The following is an 18,166-nucleotide window of genomic DNA, read 5'->3' as shown; positions in this document are numbered from 1 at the left end:
CAGCTGCATTTGTTGCTTGGCCAGATCCACGAATGAGATTGAGCTGGTTTACTTCAAGCCATCTGGGCTTACATGGATCATTTCTGTCAATGCAAATGTTATGTAGCAAAATGCAAGTCATGATTAATATTTGAATATTATCCAAATGACATTCTGTCTTCTTGTACAAGATTCGCCATCTACCTTTAAGCATCCCATATGCATGCTCGGACACAACTTGGGCAGAACAAAGCCTCCTGTTGAAGTACCTTTTTTGGGGTTCTCGCATTCCTTCTTTGTATGGCTTAAGCAACCACGAGTGGGATGGAAAGGCTGAATCACCAACAGTTGTAAGTGGTATTTCTCCATAGGGTTGTAGGTTCAGTGATTTTTTTTTGGCAGCACTTTGCCATGTTCAATTTCTGAGTATACTTCACAATTCTTTAAAAGCCTTGAATCATGAGTTGAGCCAGGTGCACCTACTGCAGCAAACATAAACCTTTTATTATATCCAATAAACCCCATATTAGTAACAGAATATCGCTTCTTGTAACTATAAAAATTCTTCAATCTACTCGAAACATATACATGAAAGCCATCCCATGCCCCAACACATGGAAACTCCCAATTTTCAAGAAACCCTTGGAGTTCGTGTGTCCATTCATCTATTGTCTTTGGTAGGTAAATAAACCTGTCATACAAGATCTTGACCAGCACTTTGCAAACGTCCATGAAGATGCAATAAGCAGTTGATGCAGCAACACCAAATAAATCTCCTACTGTTAGATAGGTAACTCCATGTGCCAACCGATACAAACAAATTGCCAATTGTGTATCAAGAGTTGTTGGATGGGGTTTCATTCGAGTTGGTTGTTTAACAATTTCGTGACCAATTTCGTTTAGAAGAAAATCAAACGTCGCACGAGACACTCTGAAGCGGCTCTTGAATGCTGCATCACTCCAAGATTGATAGCCTTCAGACCACCAAGTATTTCTCCTGCGCTCATCAGGACGCCTGTCCTTCCTTTGTTTTCTAGTGAGAAAAATAACAGATGATGCTGCAGCAAGCGCTAGTTCGATCTCATCAGCTAATTCATCTTCGAAACGACGCTTTGCTCGTGTAACGCTCTCTCTTTGCCACAAAAATAATCTTTCTTCGTTTAATTTTCTTTTTCGAGATAAATGCTTCACCAATTGCATTTCTGCCGCCATTTTGAATTTGAATTTTTCGCCATAGACGTTTGCTGCCGAGCCTCCGAATTGACAAGTTCGTCTCGTTCGTCTATATGAATTTTGTGTGGATAGTTCGTCTCGTGTTTATACTTAGACGGATGATCTGTCAGACGGATGATTCGTCCAGACGGATGATCCGTCTCTAGTATAAATCGGGCCTATCTCAATTTTTAACCTAACTTCCTCTTGTATATATAATCTAGCACATGCTTTGTATTCATTTAATATTATCCCCTGAAGAGTGAGAAATCACGAAACAGGCTTGTCGGGATGAAATTGTAGTTTTTGTGTATTTTCTTCTTCTCATTAATATTTACGCATCGAGCACTGTACTTACGGAGATTCAAATAAACAAAATTTCCTATATATATATATAAGTTTGAAAATTTGTAATCCAGGCATTTAATATATAAAAGATAAAAGTTTCTCGGGATTTAAAGTGAGTTTTATTGAGCTTTCGACTCGTTGCTTCGAGCCTTCATCAGGATGAAAAATATTTATTTACACGTGCTTTTAGCTTGGAGACGTTTAGAGCGTCTAATTGGATTAGTGGGTGGATTAATGTGATTGGATGGGGTGAAATGCGTTGCCATGGGTTTTGGTGTGTTGTTAATATGATTGGTGTTAATAATATTAGAGTGTAGTGTTTTAGTTTTTGTGTTGTTTGTAGTTTTTTTGTCCTTTTTCTTTAGTTGTGAGTATATGATGGGTATGTCGATATGTCTGTTTATTGTGTCGTTGTCTTCACTGTACCAAGCTTCTTTAAATTCGCGTGCGTGTTTAGTCTGTGCGCGTCCGAGTACTTTAGTTTCTGTCCAGTCGAATGTGTTGTTTCCGTGGGTATGTTCTGCCGGTAGTGAGTTCGGATCTCGTCGTTTTATGGCGTTTTGTGTTCTGTGAGTCTTGTTTCAATTTTCTTAGATGTTTGTCCTATGTATTGCTTTGAACAGTCTTTACATGGTATCATGTAGATCGCGTCAGTTGTATCATGAATTGTTGTTTTGTCTTTATGTTTGGTGAAACATGATTTTAGTTTTTGTGTAGGTTTGTGAGCGACGTTAATATTAAATGGTCGAAGAAGTCTGGCAGTCATTTCTGATGTTCCGTTTATGTATGGTAATGTGACGATTTTACTGTTTCGTCCGGTTTTTGTTGCTTTTGTCGGTTTGTGTTTTGTTTTGTATTTTGTATATAGTTTTGTTTATGAAGTTTCTAGGGTAATTGTTTTTAATAAATGTGGAGTATAAGTAGTTGCGTTCTGTTTTTTTGGCTTCTTCCGTATTACAATGAGTGTTTATCCTGTTGAAAAGTGTTCGAATGCAGCTTATTTTGTGTTGTGTTGGATGATTGCTGTTGAAATTGAGTATTTGATCTGTGTGGGTGGTTTTGCGGTATACTTGTGTGTTTAGTGTTGTTTGTGAGTGATTGTGTTTCGAGGTGTTGCATGATAGCTTCTGCGAGGAAGGTGGATAGTGGTGATCCCATTGGTGTGCCTGAAATTTGTCTGTAGTATGTGTTTTGGAAGGTAAATTCAGTGGAGAGGCAAAGGTTGAGTAAGTCTATTATGTCATTTTTGTCTAGTTGTGTTGTAGCTTGCCAAGTTTTGTCGTTTGTGTGTAGTTTGTTTGTAATTTGTTTGGCGATGTCTAGTGGTATGGATGTGAAGAGTGATGTCACGTCGTAGGATATCATGATTTCGTCTGGTCGTAGTTTAATGTGTTAAATACGGGCGAGGAAAGTGGTGGCATTTCTGATGGTGTGAGGTGAATTTTTGACTAACGGATACAGAATGTTATAAAGATATTTTGAAAGTTCATACGTAGGTGATCCTGGAAGCGATACGATAGGTCGAAGTGGGTTGTTTTCTTTGTGGATTTTTGGTAGTCCGTAGAATTTGGCGGTGGATGCGTCATTGGGCCGGATTCTTCTGTAGTCGTTTTCGTTTAGTTTCTTTTTGTCTTTTAGTTGTTTCAGTTTCTGGTTGATGCGGTTGGTGGTCGTTTTGATATACATAGTCAAAAATATACATAGTCAATTAATACAAAATTTGCGGCGCACGGTCTGTTACAATGCAATGGGCCGAGTTTTCGTTTGTTTATACAATTTTGTGATTTATTGGGACGCCTATGGTGGTATCAACGATGGCTAAAACAAACTCAATTTTTGTACAGAAACAAGGATATATCACTCATATTTGCATCTTAAAATATTATATAGGCATACATATATTTATCTAAAGTAGCTAAGATCTGTGAATGTTTTGTTTCCTTAAGCGTAAAAAACAAGCAAATAAACAATGTGGAGCCTGCTCTGATTTTGGGGGTCTCCTTGGAGTCAAAACAATTTTATTCCAAAAGCCGTATGTCGATGATTTTGCTTTTATATATATTTTTTTAAAACAATAATGCTGGAAATTTTTATATCAAATGTTTTGTTTCCTAAAGCGTAAAAACAAACAAATAAACGATGTGGAGCCTGATCTAATTTTGGGGATTTGATCTTTATGTTATGATAGCGTTTTAAAATAATCTGTTGAAACAAGCCTGATGAACAAGGAGAAAGCCTTTTTCTTGATAATGTTACTTTACTATTCAGCCACTTTAAACGTACTGCGTATGTAAATTTATGCTGGATTATTATGCATGACGTCAAAACCAGGTAAACAAAAAAACTTTCCAAAAGTTTAGTAGTTTGAAAATTTATAATCTGGTACTGTCCCGGTGTGTGGCGGCAACAGCGATAGTAAAAAAGATAAAAAAACGGAAAACATTTCTTTCATTTCCTAAACTAAAAAACAAGGAGGAAAGCAAAAGGCTAAATATTTGGATAGAGTTTTGCAAGCATAAAAAATTTCGCCCATCAAAATATACTTGCTTGTACTCCCTACATTTTGCCCCCTATGCATTTCTTCCCGGACATTCTCCAGACTTTTAAAGTCAATTAATTTTGTTGGATTTTGTCGTAATAACTCATCAGAAGCAAAAAGATCAGCTAGTTCTCTTTCATGAAAAAAAGTGAGTACTTTATAATAATGTGTTGTATTTATGACCTTAAAAAACAATAAGATACAAGCATTTAATTTGATTTTCGTTTTGTTTGAAAGAGGAAAACCAGTAAATATTTCAATTTTTTTTTTCAGGAGGTTAAAATTTTAATATCGTACGCTGAATGTACGACCGTATCCGAAAACAATCAATGCTACAAAGAAGATATATCGACTAATTGCAATTGGGAAATTGGCACAACAGTACACAGCCAAGATTCATATATGGGTGAACAAACAAAACGCTATTCATTTTGCGTTCAGACCATTTTTGGTAGTATCCCAATGATCATGAGGAAAACTAAGGCTACCCAAACATTTGTCAGTTCTGTGTCGCTAGATAGTCTTTTCACCTGGAACAATTCATCAACATCTACTTAAACTGATTCGATCAATAATTTCGAAAAAAACGACAAAATGGAAACAAAAACAAAACTTTCTGACAGACTGTCCCGAAGAATCGACGTCTGAAAATCGTGAAAACGCTAATATCTTTGAACATCGGGACATTTTGCAATACAGGAATTTCTTGGTGAAAGCGAAGAAGAATACTTACCATCCTCAAGTGAGGAAACAGAATCTGATAGAGAATTTAATGAGAATGATGAAAACTGCTCTACAAAAATAGTGTTGACAATTCACAAATCTTATACAGATCAACTTAAATTCGTAATATGCGAAGAATCAATAACCAAGGTGTTTTCTACTTGCTTCAAATGTTGGAGTCTCTGTATTGTAAATGATGGAAGTGTACTTGGTTGTTTTTGTAAGATTTCTATCTTCTATTCTAGAACAACAGGAAAGGACATTTTTTGGTCTGCAATGCCACTTTCAAATCGTTTACCTGTTTTAAATCTGCTTTTGACAACAAATATCCTTACCACTGGATTGGAGTGTAATAGGACATTGCGCTTTTTCAAGTCGCTGAACATATTACATTGAAAAAAAGAAAATTCGCGAACATCCAAACTCTCTATGTAATCTCAGCTGTTATAAACCTTTGGAAAAAAGAGCAACAGCGAATACTTTCCGCAGTTCAATGAAAATCTATTAAAATAGCGTCAGATATGAGGGTAGACAGTCCAGGCTACGTTGATTTATTTGGAGTGGGTGGTACTTTTGATTTAGAAAGATAAAATACCAGAAAAATAAAAGAAGAATCAGCCTATAGTAACATTTTCAAACTTGATTTACAAAATAAGACCAACAATCTTCCGCATATCAGAATATTCTTGTCGTAAAGACGAAGTAATTATGATCGAGGGGACTAGTCAGGTACCCTTTGAGAGTTGAGACGGTCATCAAATCGTAAAAAGGATCTTTAGTACACAAATTCATCACCCCCATTTAACTTCAATGTTGGCAGTCTTACCACATCCAAGCTTCGGTCATCTTTCAGTGATCATTGATGACGAAATTTTTATTTTTGCTGGAGAAATATTAAAAATAAATTCGTTTCTTACCAGCACTGTCTATTCGTACGGCTTGGGCAATCAGAAATTAACTTATCTGCCTTGTTTTCCATATCATGCAAGTAGCATGGCATACATGGGAAGCAGGGCTGCACTAAGGTTTCTCTGGCCCCTGGTTGCCAAGGGAGTCGGGGGCCTTCCAAATAACTGCTCTATGCTAGCGGATTTCATTCTTGGTCCACGTTTTTTTTAGGCAGTTGCAGCTGTACTTTTTCTACCACTGATTCTATTTATCTAAATATCACTTGTTTTCGTATTGTATAGTTGTTTTTTCTAAAATCTCATTGTGAAAATGAAAATATTTGGGCCTAAAATAGTTTGGGGTCCAGGGGTGCACAGGATCATGCAATGGCCCATTTTTTTAATGTAATACTGACGGGAAGTATTAAGTAACAAAAAATAAATTAAAGAGAAAGATCAGGAAGAGAGTTGTTGTGTAGTAAATAGTATATAGAGACTTAATAGAAAATTTAGTAAATAGTTTGAGCATAACAATAAGTTTAATGAGTATTATTACGTAAATACTTGTATTAGAATAATATGTCTGACGTAGTAAAATTGTATAATTACATAAAGATATTCCCATTAAAAGGCAATAAACTTAGAGAAGATGGTTCATTAGACCTAGAACTTTAATAATACCTACTAAAATTAAGAAATAAAAATTATATAAAAAAAAACATTACAGAAAAGTAATAGGTATATATGAACAGCAGACAACTGCATAACTGGGATACAATTATTTTGACAAAGTAGCAGCTAGAGGAGCATGATAGAAGATGGAAGAGTATTTTGAGAGGTTGATGAAAGAGAAAATAGTATTTGTTTAGTTTTTGATCAAGATGTTCAATATATTATTTTTAAGAATATGGATGAGAACTTTGTAAGTATTATATTTAGTTTTAAAGAAAAACGCGAATATGCCAAGTCACAAAAAAACGTTATGGGAATAGTAAGTAAAAAAAGTATACTAGACAAGGCACGCTTTGATTTCAAGAAAGAGTACTCTAAAGTACTATATATCCCGAAGCTGCTGAATGAAAATTACGAAGCTGCTGAGTCTTTGATAATGTATAATCGATATCCATGCTGCTGAAAGAGTAATTATGGTATTGTATGAGTTTGGATTTTGTTCAGTCTCTATGGAGGAGGGTTAAAAAATTAGGTCGATTTGTGCATTTTGTTACGAACGTCCCGACTAATAATAAAATGGCCGCTTTTGGTTCAATTGCTCGTAACAAAAGGAGTAAAACCTTGTGGAGAATTTGCTGTCAATTCTTAAAATATTTATTTAATATACTAATAATTTTGATATAATCGTTATAATATAAATGTTTAAATGTTCAAACTTATCTAAGACAACTGCTTTCAGTGACTCTTTCGTTGATGGATTGTATATATATCTGGATTCTTTGGTTGTCTTCGTAAATAGTTCGTATTCTTTTACATGAGGCTTTCTTCTGATGTGGACTTCTACTAAGCACCAACATGACTACAGCTTTCGATTCTCGGCTTATATGTGATTGCACAATGACGTACGATTAACCGCTTGTGCGTAAACTGTGGTCAGTTGATTACCCATGTCCTGTTCGTTGTCTGTGGTCAGTAGGTTGACCACGTCCTATACGTAAGCTTTTCCTGTTATTGTGGTTAACATACACATGCATGTATGAGTAAGGCATTTTACAAAGAGCACTAATTAGTTAACTAATAATATATTTAAGTATATAACAATAATAAGTATAACTTACATGATTATGGATTATCATGTAACAATTATCTAGCCATAATTTCCTCTCCCTTCCCTATAGTGACTGCATGCAGTCTAGAGAATGTTATTCGATGTGAAAGTTACATTGTTTTAAAGATAAGCCCTAAACTGCTTTTTGTTTTCCATGGTGGTAGCAGACTACCAGAGAAGGTTAGACAGGAGTCCCTATGAGCTCTGATGTTTACAAATTTCATAGTGATATATATAGATATCAAAAATGTATAAAGAAGTGTGTGCAGTGTGCAGCCTGGGTGGATATAGTGGAAAAAGGTGTGTTGTGAGCTTTTACGATATGAGAGAAAGAGAGAGAGAAAGAGAGGGAGAGAGAGACTGAAATCAAATATATTAACCATTATATCATAGGTGAAGCACATGTTAAATGTTTTAAGGGCAAGTCAAGAAAAGGTAGATATCAAAACATGCTTAATTGAGAACTACAATGTTAGAGTCAAGAGAAGGGCTAAAGAGGAAGCCATTATAAACGAGGACACAGTAGAACAAAAATGGTTTGGAATCTTAGTAGAAAGAAAATGATTTGTTATAATTTATGATTAATAGCTGGAGGAGAAGAAAGAGAAAGAAAGATTGTATGACTTCATTTGGACATGACACATACTAGGGAAATTACCATAGCCTTATTGCACGGCATATACTCAGGCAAAGTCATGTATACATAAAATATAAATATTTGCAAAAGTAAAGATTTTAGAAATAATACATTAACACTTAACTATATATGATGTAATTTTAATGGACAAGCAACTAATTATTGATAAACTGTAGGAGCAAATTTACATTATTATTTTAAAATATTTAATATCCAAATCGACAACTTTTTTTTAAACTGACATTGCAATATTATTTTTCAACAGTAAAATTTTGGTATTGTAAGATTATTAGAATATCTAAAATAAGATTGATGACAACAATTCTGTCGTTAAAATATAGACGGGTTCAATCATATCCGTGCTCTGCAAATAAAACACTCAAAGTTTATCAACAAACAAAAAAGGCGCATGAATTACAACAGAACGAACTTGATGTCTATCAGTCATCCCTCAAACTTAGCAGGTATGATTTTATCTTAATCCTGCTTCACTTGCTTTGCTGTTTTATCAAAATGTGCTTTCCGTATCCAAATGTGTGGACTTTGCAGATTTGGGCTATATTTATGCATTTTAGACATTGTTTTCCTTTCAATTATCCCCTGAATGCAATGATTTTACTTTATGTTAAAAATTGCAGTTGCATGAGTGGAAATGTATTGATGAATCTACAAAGCATAGAAAATTGTTGCTAAAGTTGATTGAATATGGACGCAACCCGTCGAGGTTGAACATGTAGGTGATGTATGTGTAATTTTCTCAGACGAGTTTTGTATCGTCAGAGGAAATAATGAAACCCGTGTTTTTCTCGGACTGAGAAAGGATGGTTATTGCAAAGCAGTGAAACGAATACGTCGAGATAACTTCATCGAGCTTGCCCAACAAAAACAATTTAAACAAATTCAACGCATAAGACATGTAATATTCCTTCTTAATAGAGGATACTGGAATGGAATATGTTTATTTGATATTAGATTTATGTGAAGAATCGTTGGAGAAGTTTGTGGAGTATTTTACTTTACATGATCCTTGAAGAGCTCTTCTTGATATTCTCAAACAAATTCAGAGAGGATTAGCTAATCTTATAAGCGGTCCAAATCCTATTATTCATCGAGATTTAAAGCCTTCCAATGTTCTCCGATACTCTCAAGGTAAGTTTCTGATAGCAGATTTTGGGATTAGTCGACTGTTAAAGAATGGTTTGAGGACATATGAAAGCAGGGCTAACAGGGGAACTGAGTATTGGATTGCACCTGAATCATATTGTGAAGATGAAGATACAGTTGATAAAGGACGTTACAAGAAAGAGTCTGATGTAATGGTTGGTATAGGAATATGACTATTTGCAAAGTACAAATAAATTTACTTTTTGGCATTTTTACATTGTTTATCATTTCAGAATGCTGGAATGGTGGCTTTCTACGTTGCCACGAAAGGTAAACATCCTTTTGGAACTTTTAGTCCGTAAGATAGTAGTCGTGTTTTAGTTTCGTCTAATGAGCGGGAAGAAATATTCCTCACCCAGTTATTGTCATGTTTATGTCTTGTACGTGTTTTAAAACGCACTACACCACGTACAAGACATTAACATGTACGTGTACCATTTACTCAACTTATGTCTTATGGCAACTTATACGGAACCCGGACCCCTATGTGCACTTGGCGAATTTTGGTTAACTTGGCAGCATTATTTTTATTTTGTGAACGCAATGACTCACCAGTTGAATGAAACCAGTAGATGTAGATCTCAAGTTATACCAAAAACTAGTTTAGTTACAAAACCAAGCTGTTGCTGATGCTTCTTCACTTGTGATTTTCTCTTGACTCACACATTGGATTGTTGCTCATGTTTTTCATGAAAATAAATTCTTGGCTAAACTCAACTTTCTTAAAATTTGTTAAAATCCACTCTGGATTTCAATTACTTTACAGTCCAAGTGTTGTTTTACTTTCAGGTCATGAATTGCATCATTATCTACCAGCTCTTTGCACATTGCATGTTGTAACAAACATCATTGGGTAGGTTGTCATCACAAACCACATAATCTGTGGGGCAACTAACTTATTCTCGAGTTAACAATTCTTTAACAAGAGTGGAACATCTGGCATGAATTAGAATTTAACAACAAGATTGGGCATGAATTGGATAACAACAACTGTTCACATTTTTTTAAAAGTTTGCAAGATAAGTATTCGAGCCCAACAAATAATTTTAAACATAGTCATAAACAATTTGGTTTTATGAAATTTATTAAGAATGACGACGTTTCGTCTTTACTCAAGACATCTTCAGACAAATTAGGAAGTTAACAAGAATATAGATATATATAGAGCTATTTACATAGTTTCAGGTATCAGATTACTGAGAATGTGTAGGTGTGATGTGATGTAAGTGTGATGTACGTGTGATGTATTGTTAGGGTGAGGTGTTGAGACTAGAAAAGCTTAAGAGGGATGAGGCTGCCTAGAGTGTTAAGTGAAGGTTTTAGTTTGGAGATGAGGAGGCTTTTGTGGATCATGAGGTCGAATGTGTCGGAGCAGGATGAGATGATTTTAAAATCATCTGGCAAAGCAGGGTGGTTGGTGGAGTTACTATGAGAAAGAATACTTGACATTAATGGTGTTTTCTCTCCTTTGACTGAAAACGCAATACTAATCCATTAATGTCAAGTATTCTTTCTCATAGTAACTCCACCAACAACCCTGCTTTGCCAGACGATTTTAAAATCATCTCATCCTGCTCCGACACATTCGACCTCATGATACACAAAAGCCTCTTCATCTCCAAACTAAAAACCTTCACTTAACACCCAAGGCAGCTCCATAACTGTTAAGCTTTTCTAATCTCAACACCTCTCCCTAACAATACATCACACTTACAACACACTTACATCACATCACTCCTACACATTCACAGTAATCTGATACCTCAAACTATGTAAACAGCTATATATATATATATATATATCTATATTCTTGTTAACTTCTTAATTAGTCTGAAAATGTCTTGAGTAAGGACAAAACATCACTCTTTTAGTACATTTCATAAAAGCAAATTGTTTATGACTTTGTTTAAAATTATTTGTTGGGCTCTAATATTTATATTGAGAATCAGCTTCCCGCCTGGCACTTCATTGGAAACAAGTTTGGAAGATACACCATACTCCCATAAAACTGCCTGTGTACCACCTAACACATAACTTGTGACATTATCTTTCAGATTGTTCATATGCCTGTTTTATGATATTGATATGCTTGATCTTAATATTACCAAAAAAGTTTTTAATGAAGAAGTAAGCTAACACCTGCTTTCATCTGACACAATAAAAAATTATCTCACTGTACTTCAATATGAAATTCTATGTGTGCAAACTGCAGTAAAGAGTTAACATAGAGAATATATATAGTGTCCCTTTAGGATGACCTTGTATTCTTTACATGCATGTAATAACTTATTTAGTACAAATAAAATTGAAAAAAGTAATCAATCATTGCATTAAACAAAATTCAATTTTATTTTCAAAATGTAGCAACAGAACAAAATACATAAGGCATTCCTGAAAAGCTGAGTGGTCTGTATGCATTCTACGTATATTGTTCGCATAGATACACCAATATTTAACAAAAATTTATAAAAAAAATCAAAATTCCATGAAAAATACTTTGACATACGCGACTGGAATGCAATCTGATAGAGCAAGTGGGATTGAAATCTTTCCTCTTAATTGCACAGAGCCACTTCGCTACTGTGCTTGCCACCAGGGCGTACGTTTCATATCCTTCGTTGCTTCCATTGGCAAAATAAACGCACAACAGAAAACCGAATTTTTTGTAATTTAACTCTTTGTAAACTATAGTTTTCTATTGCGCTCTCGGAACAAAAATGGCGGCGAGAGACCCACGTGACCGTATTTACCCATTCATCATGCAGAATGCAGAGAACAATACGTGTACCACCACAGAACTCAGAATACACCAACTTTGCGGTCCCAACTCTTACATATAGATGGCTCTGTATGAGGCGCGAAACGGGACAATATTCGAACTCGTTTTATTTATGTGCTAAACTTGAAAAATATATGCTAAACTTCAAAAATATATGCTAAACTTGAAAAATATATGCTAAACTTGAAAAATATATGCTAAACTTGAAAAATATATGCTAAACTTAAAAAATATATGCTAAACTTTAAAAATATATGCTAAACTTAAAAAATATATGCTAAACTTAAAAAATATATGCTAAACTTAAAAAATATTTGCTAAACTTTAAAAATTGGTTCTATTTAATGCAAATTTATGCATGATAATTTCGCAACTGTGTCAGTATGTTGACATGCCCGTGTATCGAAGAGTCGGGCAAATTGTTTTCGATGCAGAATTTCTTTCGTTTTTACAATCTGTGAAATCAGTAATTGTGGAAGTTCGTGCTGCTTGTAATACAGCCTCTCAGACTCTAGACCAGTTCGAAGTACTTGAAACTCGTATTGAGGAAATATGTTCGTCTTTTTCATTGCTAGCAGAAGGAAGGGAATATACATGGACAGTGCAAAGTTTATTCAATGAATTTTTAGTTTATGCAAATCAAATCAAAGATAATATCAAACACAAGTGTGACATTCTAAGAAACAGCACAGAAGCAGTTGGCACAGGTTATACCTGCCCCTTAACACGCACGGGCAGGAGAGGACGTCCGCGTTACACTGTACAAAAAAGCCAAATAGAATTCCTTCGCGAAAAAAGATTTTCTTGGGTACGAATTGCAAAATTGCTTAATATTTCAATTCGAACGCTTCAAAGACACAGAGAACAATTGGGCATTACCGATGAACCTTACACCAATATAAGTGATGGAGACCTTACCCAAGTAATGCAAGAGGTAAGACTCACAACTCCAAATATAGGTCAAACGCGTATGGTTGGTGCACTTCGAAGCCGTGGCATACATGTACAAAGATTTAGAGTTCGTCAAATAATGAGAACAATAGATCCATTGGGAACAGTTCTTCGATGGAACCAAGCTGTCTATCGTCGTAGGTATTCCGTGCCCTATCCAAATGCACTTTGGCACATAGACGGTAATCATAAATTAATTTCATGGAGAATGGTAATTCATGCATGTATAGATGGCTACAGTCGCTTAATTGTTTACTTGCATTGTTCAAACAACAACTTAGCCACCACAGTGAAAGAACAATTTCTAGTAGGAGTGCAGAAATGGGGGCTTCCATCTCGGGTGAGGTGTGATCATGGTCTAGAGAATGTGGAGGTTGCACGTTTTATGTTGCATAACAGAGGATTGAATAGAGGAAGTATTCTTACTGGGAAATCAGTCCATAATGTTCGTGTGGAGCGATTACATCGTGATGTCTATGAAGGGGTGTTGTCATACTATGTAAAACTCTTCACGGAAATGGAGAATGAAGGAATATTAGATGCTATGAATGATTTGCATTTGTTTTGCCTTCATTGTGTCTACATACCTAGAATTCAAAGAGCACTTGATGAGTTTATTGCCCAATGGAACTCACATCCTGTGAGCACAGAGTCAAACCTAAGTCCTGACCAACTTTTTGTTCAGGGAACTTTTTCAAGTGGAGCATACATTGCAGATACCAGCATGGTTGGGAATAATGATGAAAATCTGGGGAGTGGGATTGACATGGATTTAGATGCTCCTTTGCAAATTGAGGACAGTGATTATCAGGTAGCTGTTCCAGAAATTTTATTTACTTCTTCAGCTGAAGTTTGGGCTGTGTTAAAACAACATATCAATGAATCAGCAAATGATGAAAGTGATGGAACATTTCTTTATTTGTCATGCATTCAACTTTTAGAGAATATATTGCACCCATTGTTAATGCAGGGAAAAACTGTTGCCAAAACAGGCTAACAACCTCACGTGTAACCCCAGAACCTCTACCATCTTCAATATTACCCCTTTCATCTACAATGGCAATACTTAATGTGCAGCCAACAATAGCAGGATCCTTGAATTCATCTATGATATCCTTAAGAACATGGCTTCTGTGAATTAGAACTTCTCTGACTGGTAGTTTACTTGGTAGGTCTACCAAAATACACAATACCCTAAGTCTAAACATAAAAAATATAAGGAAAATGTTGATTTAAAAACATTGCAATTTACCTTGAATTTCTAAAGGTCCCTGAATATCAGAATATTCAACATTCTGGAATGGTTGTCGATCTAAAAAATAGAATGCTCATGTTCAATTTTAAAAAAAATAAAAGTATGCTGATTGAATTTAATTTCAATATTTCCTGACCTTGTGTTTCAAGAGGTAAGGAGTCGTTGCCATGCTCAGGATTTACAATGGCATCCATTTCATCAGAGATGGTAATGTCATAAGCAACATCAACAGATAAATTAGTTGACAGATTTGACTGACTGCCAACCTCAGAAATCTGCTGGTGAGCATCATCGTCAACTATGACTGTTTGTTGCTCAATGATGTCTAAAGTCTCACCATGAGTAGGACTAGACTTATCAGCCTTCTGTGAATCCACCAGAGCACTCTCATAATCACTATCTTCATCCAGACACTCATAGGAACGAATGTAGACTGATCCTTGACCAGAAAGTTTAAGCAAAAGGTTACCAGTCATTTCCACTCCTGGTGCAAGGTTTGGTTTGATGAGTTTGCCATAAGATGCCTAATGTAAATTTACATTACTGTTAATAAAGATTCAGTCAAACAAATGGAGAAGTTCATGATCCATTCCGAATTTGCTTTCACACAAATGCTACTCAACTGAAATGTCCTTAGAGATATTGAACCAAAAAATTTTTTAGTTCTATAGTTATAATTAAAGAAACAGGCATTTTTCTGATAATTTGATGTACAGATAACCATTTCATTGCAGTCATATGGTAGGTTAAACGCATTTTCAACTTACTTTCATGTACTCGAAGCATAACAGCAAATACTTCGGAAATGCCTCCGCAAGTTTACGTGTTAGTATTTGTGTATCCCACTCACGTTGAAAAGGAAAGCTGTGCACCACAAAGCCTTTACTATCCAACATAACTCTTGTGGAATGCGTGGGCACAGTTTCTTCTTCTGGATTGGGGATAAGAACCAAGTCTCTCAGTACAGGCTTTGAATATTTATTGTTTCTACGAGCACTGGTGCTTGACTTTTTTCTACCAGTGGCGGCCTGGTAAAAATGCTGTTCTCTTCGTCGTGTGCGGGACACTGATGTTTCAGGGGATGCTTGAGGCCTACGTAGGCTTGGAAACCGTCGATAAATTTCCTCTGGGACGCTCGTACTTGTAGTTGCATTAGCCGTTGAACTACAATTTGTTGACATTGCAACGCTTTCCCTTCCAAATTGAGATATACTAGGAGTCCTAGCTATCCTTTCTAGGTCAGAAATTCTTTGTAACGCCTTATTTAGCATATATTTTTTAAGTTTAGCATATATTTTTTAAGTTTAGCATATATTTTTTAAGTTTAGCATATATTTTTTAAGTTTAGCATATATTTTTCAAGTTTAGCATATAAATAAAACGAGTTCGAATATTGTCCCGTTTCGCGCCTCATAGCTCTGGTAGAATAAGCGTTATGTTGATCTTCTCGTCGTCAATTTGAATGTGCAAGCTCTGTGATTTAGTCATAAAACATAAATCTTGACAACATTTACTAGGGTAAGTTTACTTAAATGGTTTTTATCATGAATAGAGCAAGGGAAAAGGTCAGAACTATTTTTGAAACATTTATAGCAACAGCGCAGTGTAGTGTTTACAACAAATTGTTTGCAATGTAAATCGCATTTTAATCATATTTATTCGATCGTATTATAATTTATCTGGATGTATTATTATGGACTAGAAAGTATAAATAGAATAAATGTTTGGCGTCGGCGACTCGCCTAAAATTCAAAGAATTCCCGAAGTGTTAGCTTATTCCCAAATATTAAATATATTACCACGTACTTTGGTTATACCCAGTAATTGTACTACAAAATGCACGACTAGATAGCTTAAAGCCTTAATATTCTCCAACATAAATTTAATTGCTTGCTGTGGACGCTTATGTAAACAAATAGAGTCGCAATTTGCGCGACCATATCAATGTAGGTCTGTGATGATTCATTGATCGAAATTTTACATGTTAAGTACTTTGAGTTGTTTGACAAAACATAGTGAATCATGATAAACTACTTGCGGGTCCCATTTAATCTGTTTACAAGCCAAATTGGGACATTTCTCTTATTTAAATGACCTCAAGGCGATCATACTTTTATAGTTAATTTTCAACTCAGTTTTTGTTTACTTTTTTAATATCGAAATCAGGGGCGGATCAAGGGGTATGCAAACTAAGACACTTGCTAATAGTGAAATTCCCACGTTGATCTCAGTTAGATTTTATACTATAAAGATACTAGAACAAAAAACTTATTAGTTAATTGTTATGTGGTTTGTAGACCAGTCAGTAATCAATTTAGTAATAGCTCTGCTCTTGATAGACAGAGAGAAGCCAACTTTTGCCTAACTTCATTAGACGATCTAGCTATTTGACAGGTATACATTTATTTCACCTGACCTAGACAAATTTTTCAAAATTGACATCATCTGGAAGCTTACTTTTTCAATGAGTTTTATAAATTGTGTGTGCTCATTGGCCTATTTTTTGCCTAACTTAAGCGGTAAGCCAAATGAATCAATCATGGTAGTCAGTAAGAATTGTTATGTTTAGCTTTTTAGGCAAGTAAGTAAATTGTACATAAAATTTATATGGGACTGCTCAATTTACATTTGCAAGATATCATTTAGTATGTTTAAAAAATCTCTATAGCAGCTGTTGTGTATTATTTATGCTTCCCATGCTGAAGTTTGACCAGTACAGTAATAAGTAAACGTGGAAAACCGCACTCTTTATGACAGTAATAAGACTCCCACTGTGTAAATGTGAATATGTGTTATATTTTTGAAAATTTATGCTATTATTTGTATATTAAGTTATAAATATTTGTCTATAGATAGGTCATATATTTGGTGATGCAATTGCAGGCTAGATCATAAGTTGATCATGTGATGATAAACATGTTCAAGTCATGAGGTTCACATTCTACTGAAAGCAGTTAAGCAATAAGTCTGTAGTACTTAATTTCTTGATTATTACCATTCTACCAAAATATCACTAACCACTTGACTGACATGAGTACTTTCCTTAAAACTGAAGGTGTATTCCTGTATGTAGTTTAGGCAACCATACTTTAGTTGCAAATGTTTGATATATCACTTTACTGTGACTTTGTTTGTGCAATACCCTTTTTTGATTTTGTCCATATGTTTAATGTTCTAACAAATTTAATCTGTAAAAGGGAATGTTAAATGTATATGGATGTTTGTAGATGTAAATTATGTTGTATGATTATAGTACTAATATCATATTTAGCCATCTGATTAACATGTCATTCGTTTCCACTGAATACTGCGAACTTGAACTGTGTTAGTGACTAATCCTAATTTTTTAAGTCCAACTCTCCAAGTCTACGATGGTTTGTTTGTATTCTTTCTGTAACCTCGAACCATAATCATATCGCCTATCTTGAACACCAAGTCTTTTTCTTTGGTTATCGATCTTTCCATCACCGATTCTGCCAGAGAAGGTCTTCACACGTTCAATCTTGGTCTCGCCCTTCTTCCGAGAAACAGCTTTTTTGGTGTAACCTTTGTCTAACTTTGTACGGTATTGTAAGGTATCGTAATTAGAGCAAAGCCAGTTTGTGATTTAATGTAGAAGATTCACATTACTTAATTATTGTTATCTACTTAAAAGAAAAAACAGCGTGCTCCGCTTCATGATTTTAGCTTGTATGATACGAAGCTACAATTTGATGTGATTACAAAGGGCAGTATCTACAATGTATAAATGAATTAAGTGCGAAAAGGGAGTGTTAAAAAGGGCATGGAAAAGGTATTGAGAAGGATATTTTGTAAAAGGATATTTGAAGGGGGCACTAAAAGGCGGTTTTTAAAGGCTGAAAAAGGGTAGTCCGACAGGAAAAGGGCATTTTTTTCTTTAAATACATTTCT

At 35.0% G+C, this 18,166-nt stretch overlaps 2 protein-coding genes across 2 annotated transcripts; both read right to left on the bottom strand.

Annotated features, from left to right (window-relative positions):
* Positions 1-360: 360 nt before the first annotated feature.
* LOC124454298 lies at positions 361-1,191 on the bottom strand. Its single transcript, XM_047005127.1, has one exon. The coding sequence runs from the start codon at positions 1,189-1,191 to the stop codon at positions 361-363; it is 831 nt and encodes a 276-aa protein (XP_046861083.1).
* Positions 1,192-13,874: 12,683 nt separating this feature from the next.
* On the bottom strand, positions 13,875-14,782 carry LOC124454281. Its single transcript, XM_047005118.1, has 3 exons — positions 14,391-14,782; positions 14,252-14,311; positions 13,875-14,173 (listed from the first exon to the last, which is right to left on the bottom strand). Exons 1-3 carry the CDS (start codon positions 14,728-14,730, stop codon positions 13,875-13,877), a joined length of 699 nt encoding a protein of 232 aa, XP_046861074.1. The 5' UTR covers positions 14,731-14,782.
* Positions 14,783-18,166: the final 3,384 nt, after the last annotated feature.

The sequence above is a fragment of the Xenia sp. Carnegie-2017 genome, unplaced genomic scaffold, assembly GCF_021976095.1.
Source record: "Xenia sp. Carnegie-2017 unplaced genomic scaffold, XeniaSp_v1 HiC_scaffold_13, whole genome shotgun sequence".
Lineage (NCBI taxonomy): Eukaryota > Metazoa > Cnidaria > Anthozoa > Malacalcyonacea > Xeniidae > Xenia > Xenia sp. Carnegie-2017.
Note: the sequence above shows the minus strand (reverse complement) of the source record. Positions and strands in the feature narration are given on the sequence as shown.

Bases quoted from the DNA above. Each gene is read 5' to 3' on its own strand.
- LOC124454298 (XM_047005127.1), bottom strand. From the start codon at position 1,191: ATGGCGGCAGAAATGCAATTGGTGAAGCATTTATCTCGAAAAAGAAAA.
- LOC124454281 (XM_047005118.1), bottom strand. From the start codon at position 14,730: ATGACTGGTAACCTTTTGCTTAAACTTTCTGGTCAAGGATCAGTCTAC. The intron at 14,312-14,390 runs GTCAGGAAATAT...TCTATTTTTTAG, and splicing joins CTTACCTCTTGAAACACAAG to ATCGACAACCATTCCAGAAT. The intron at 14,174-14,251 runs GTAAATTGCAAT...GTATTTTGGTAG, and splicing joins GGGACCTTTAGAAATTCAAG to ACCTACCAAGTAAACTACCA.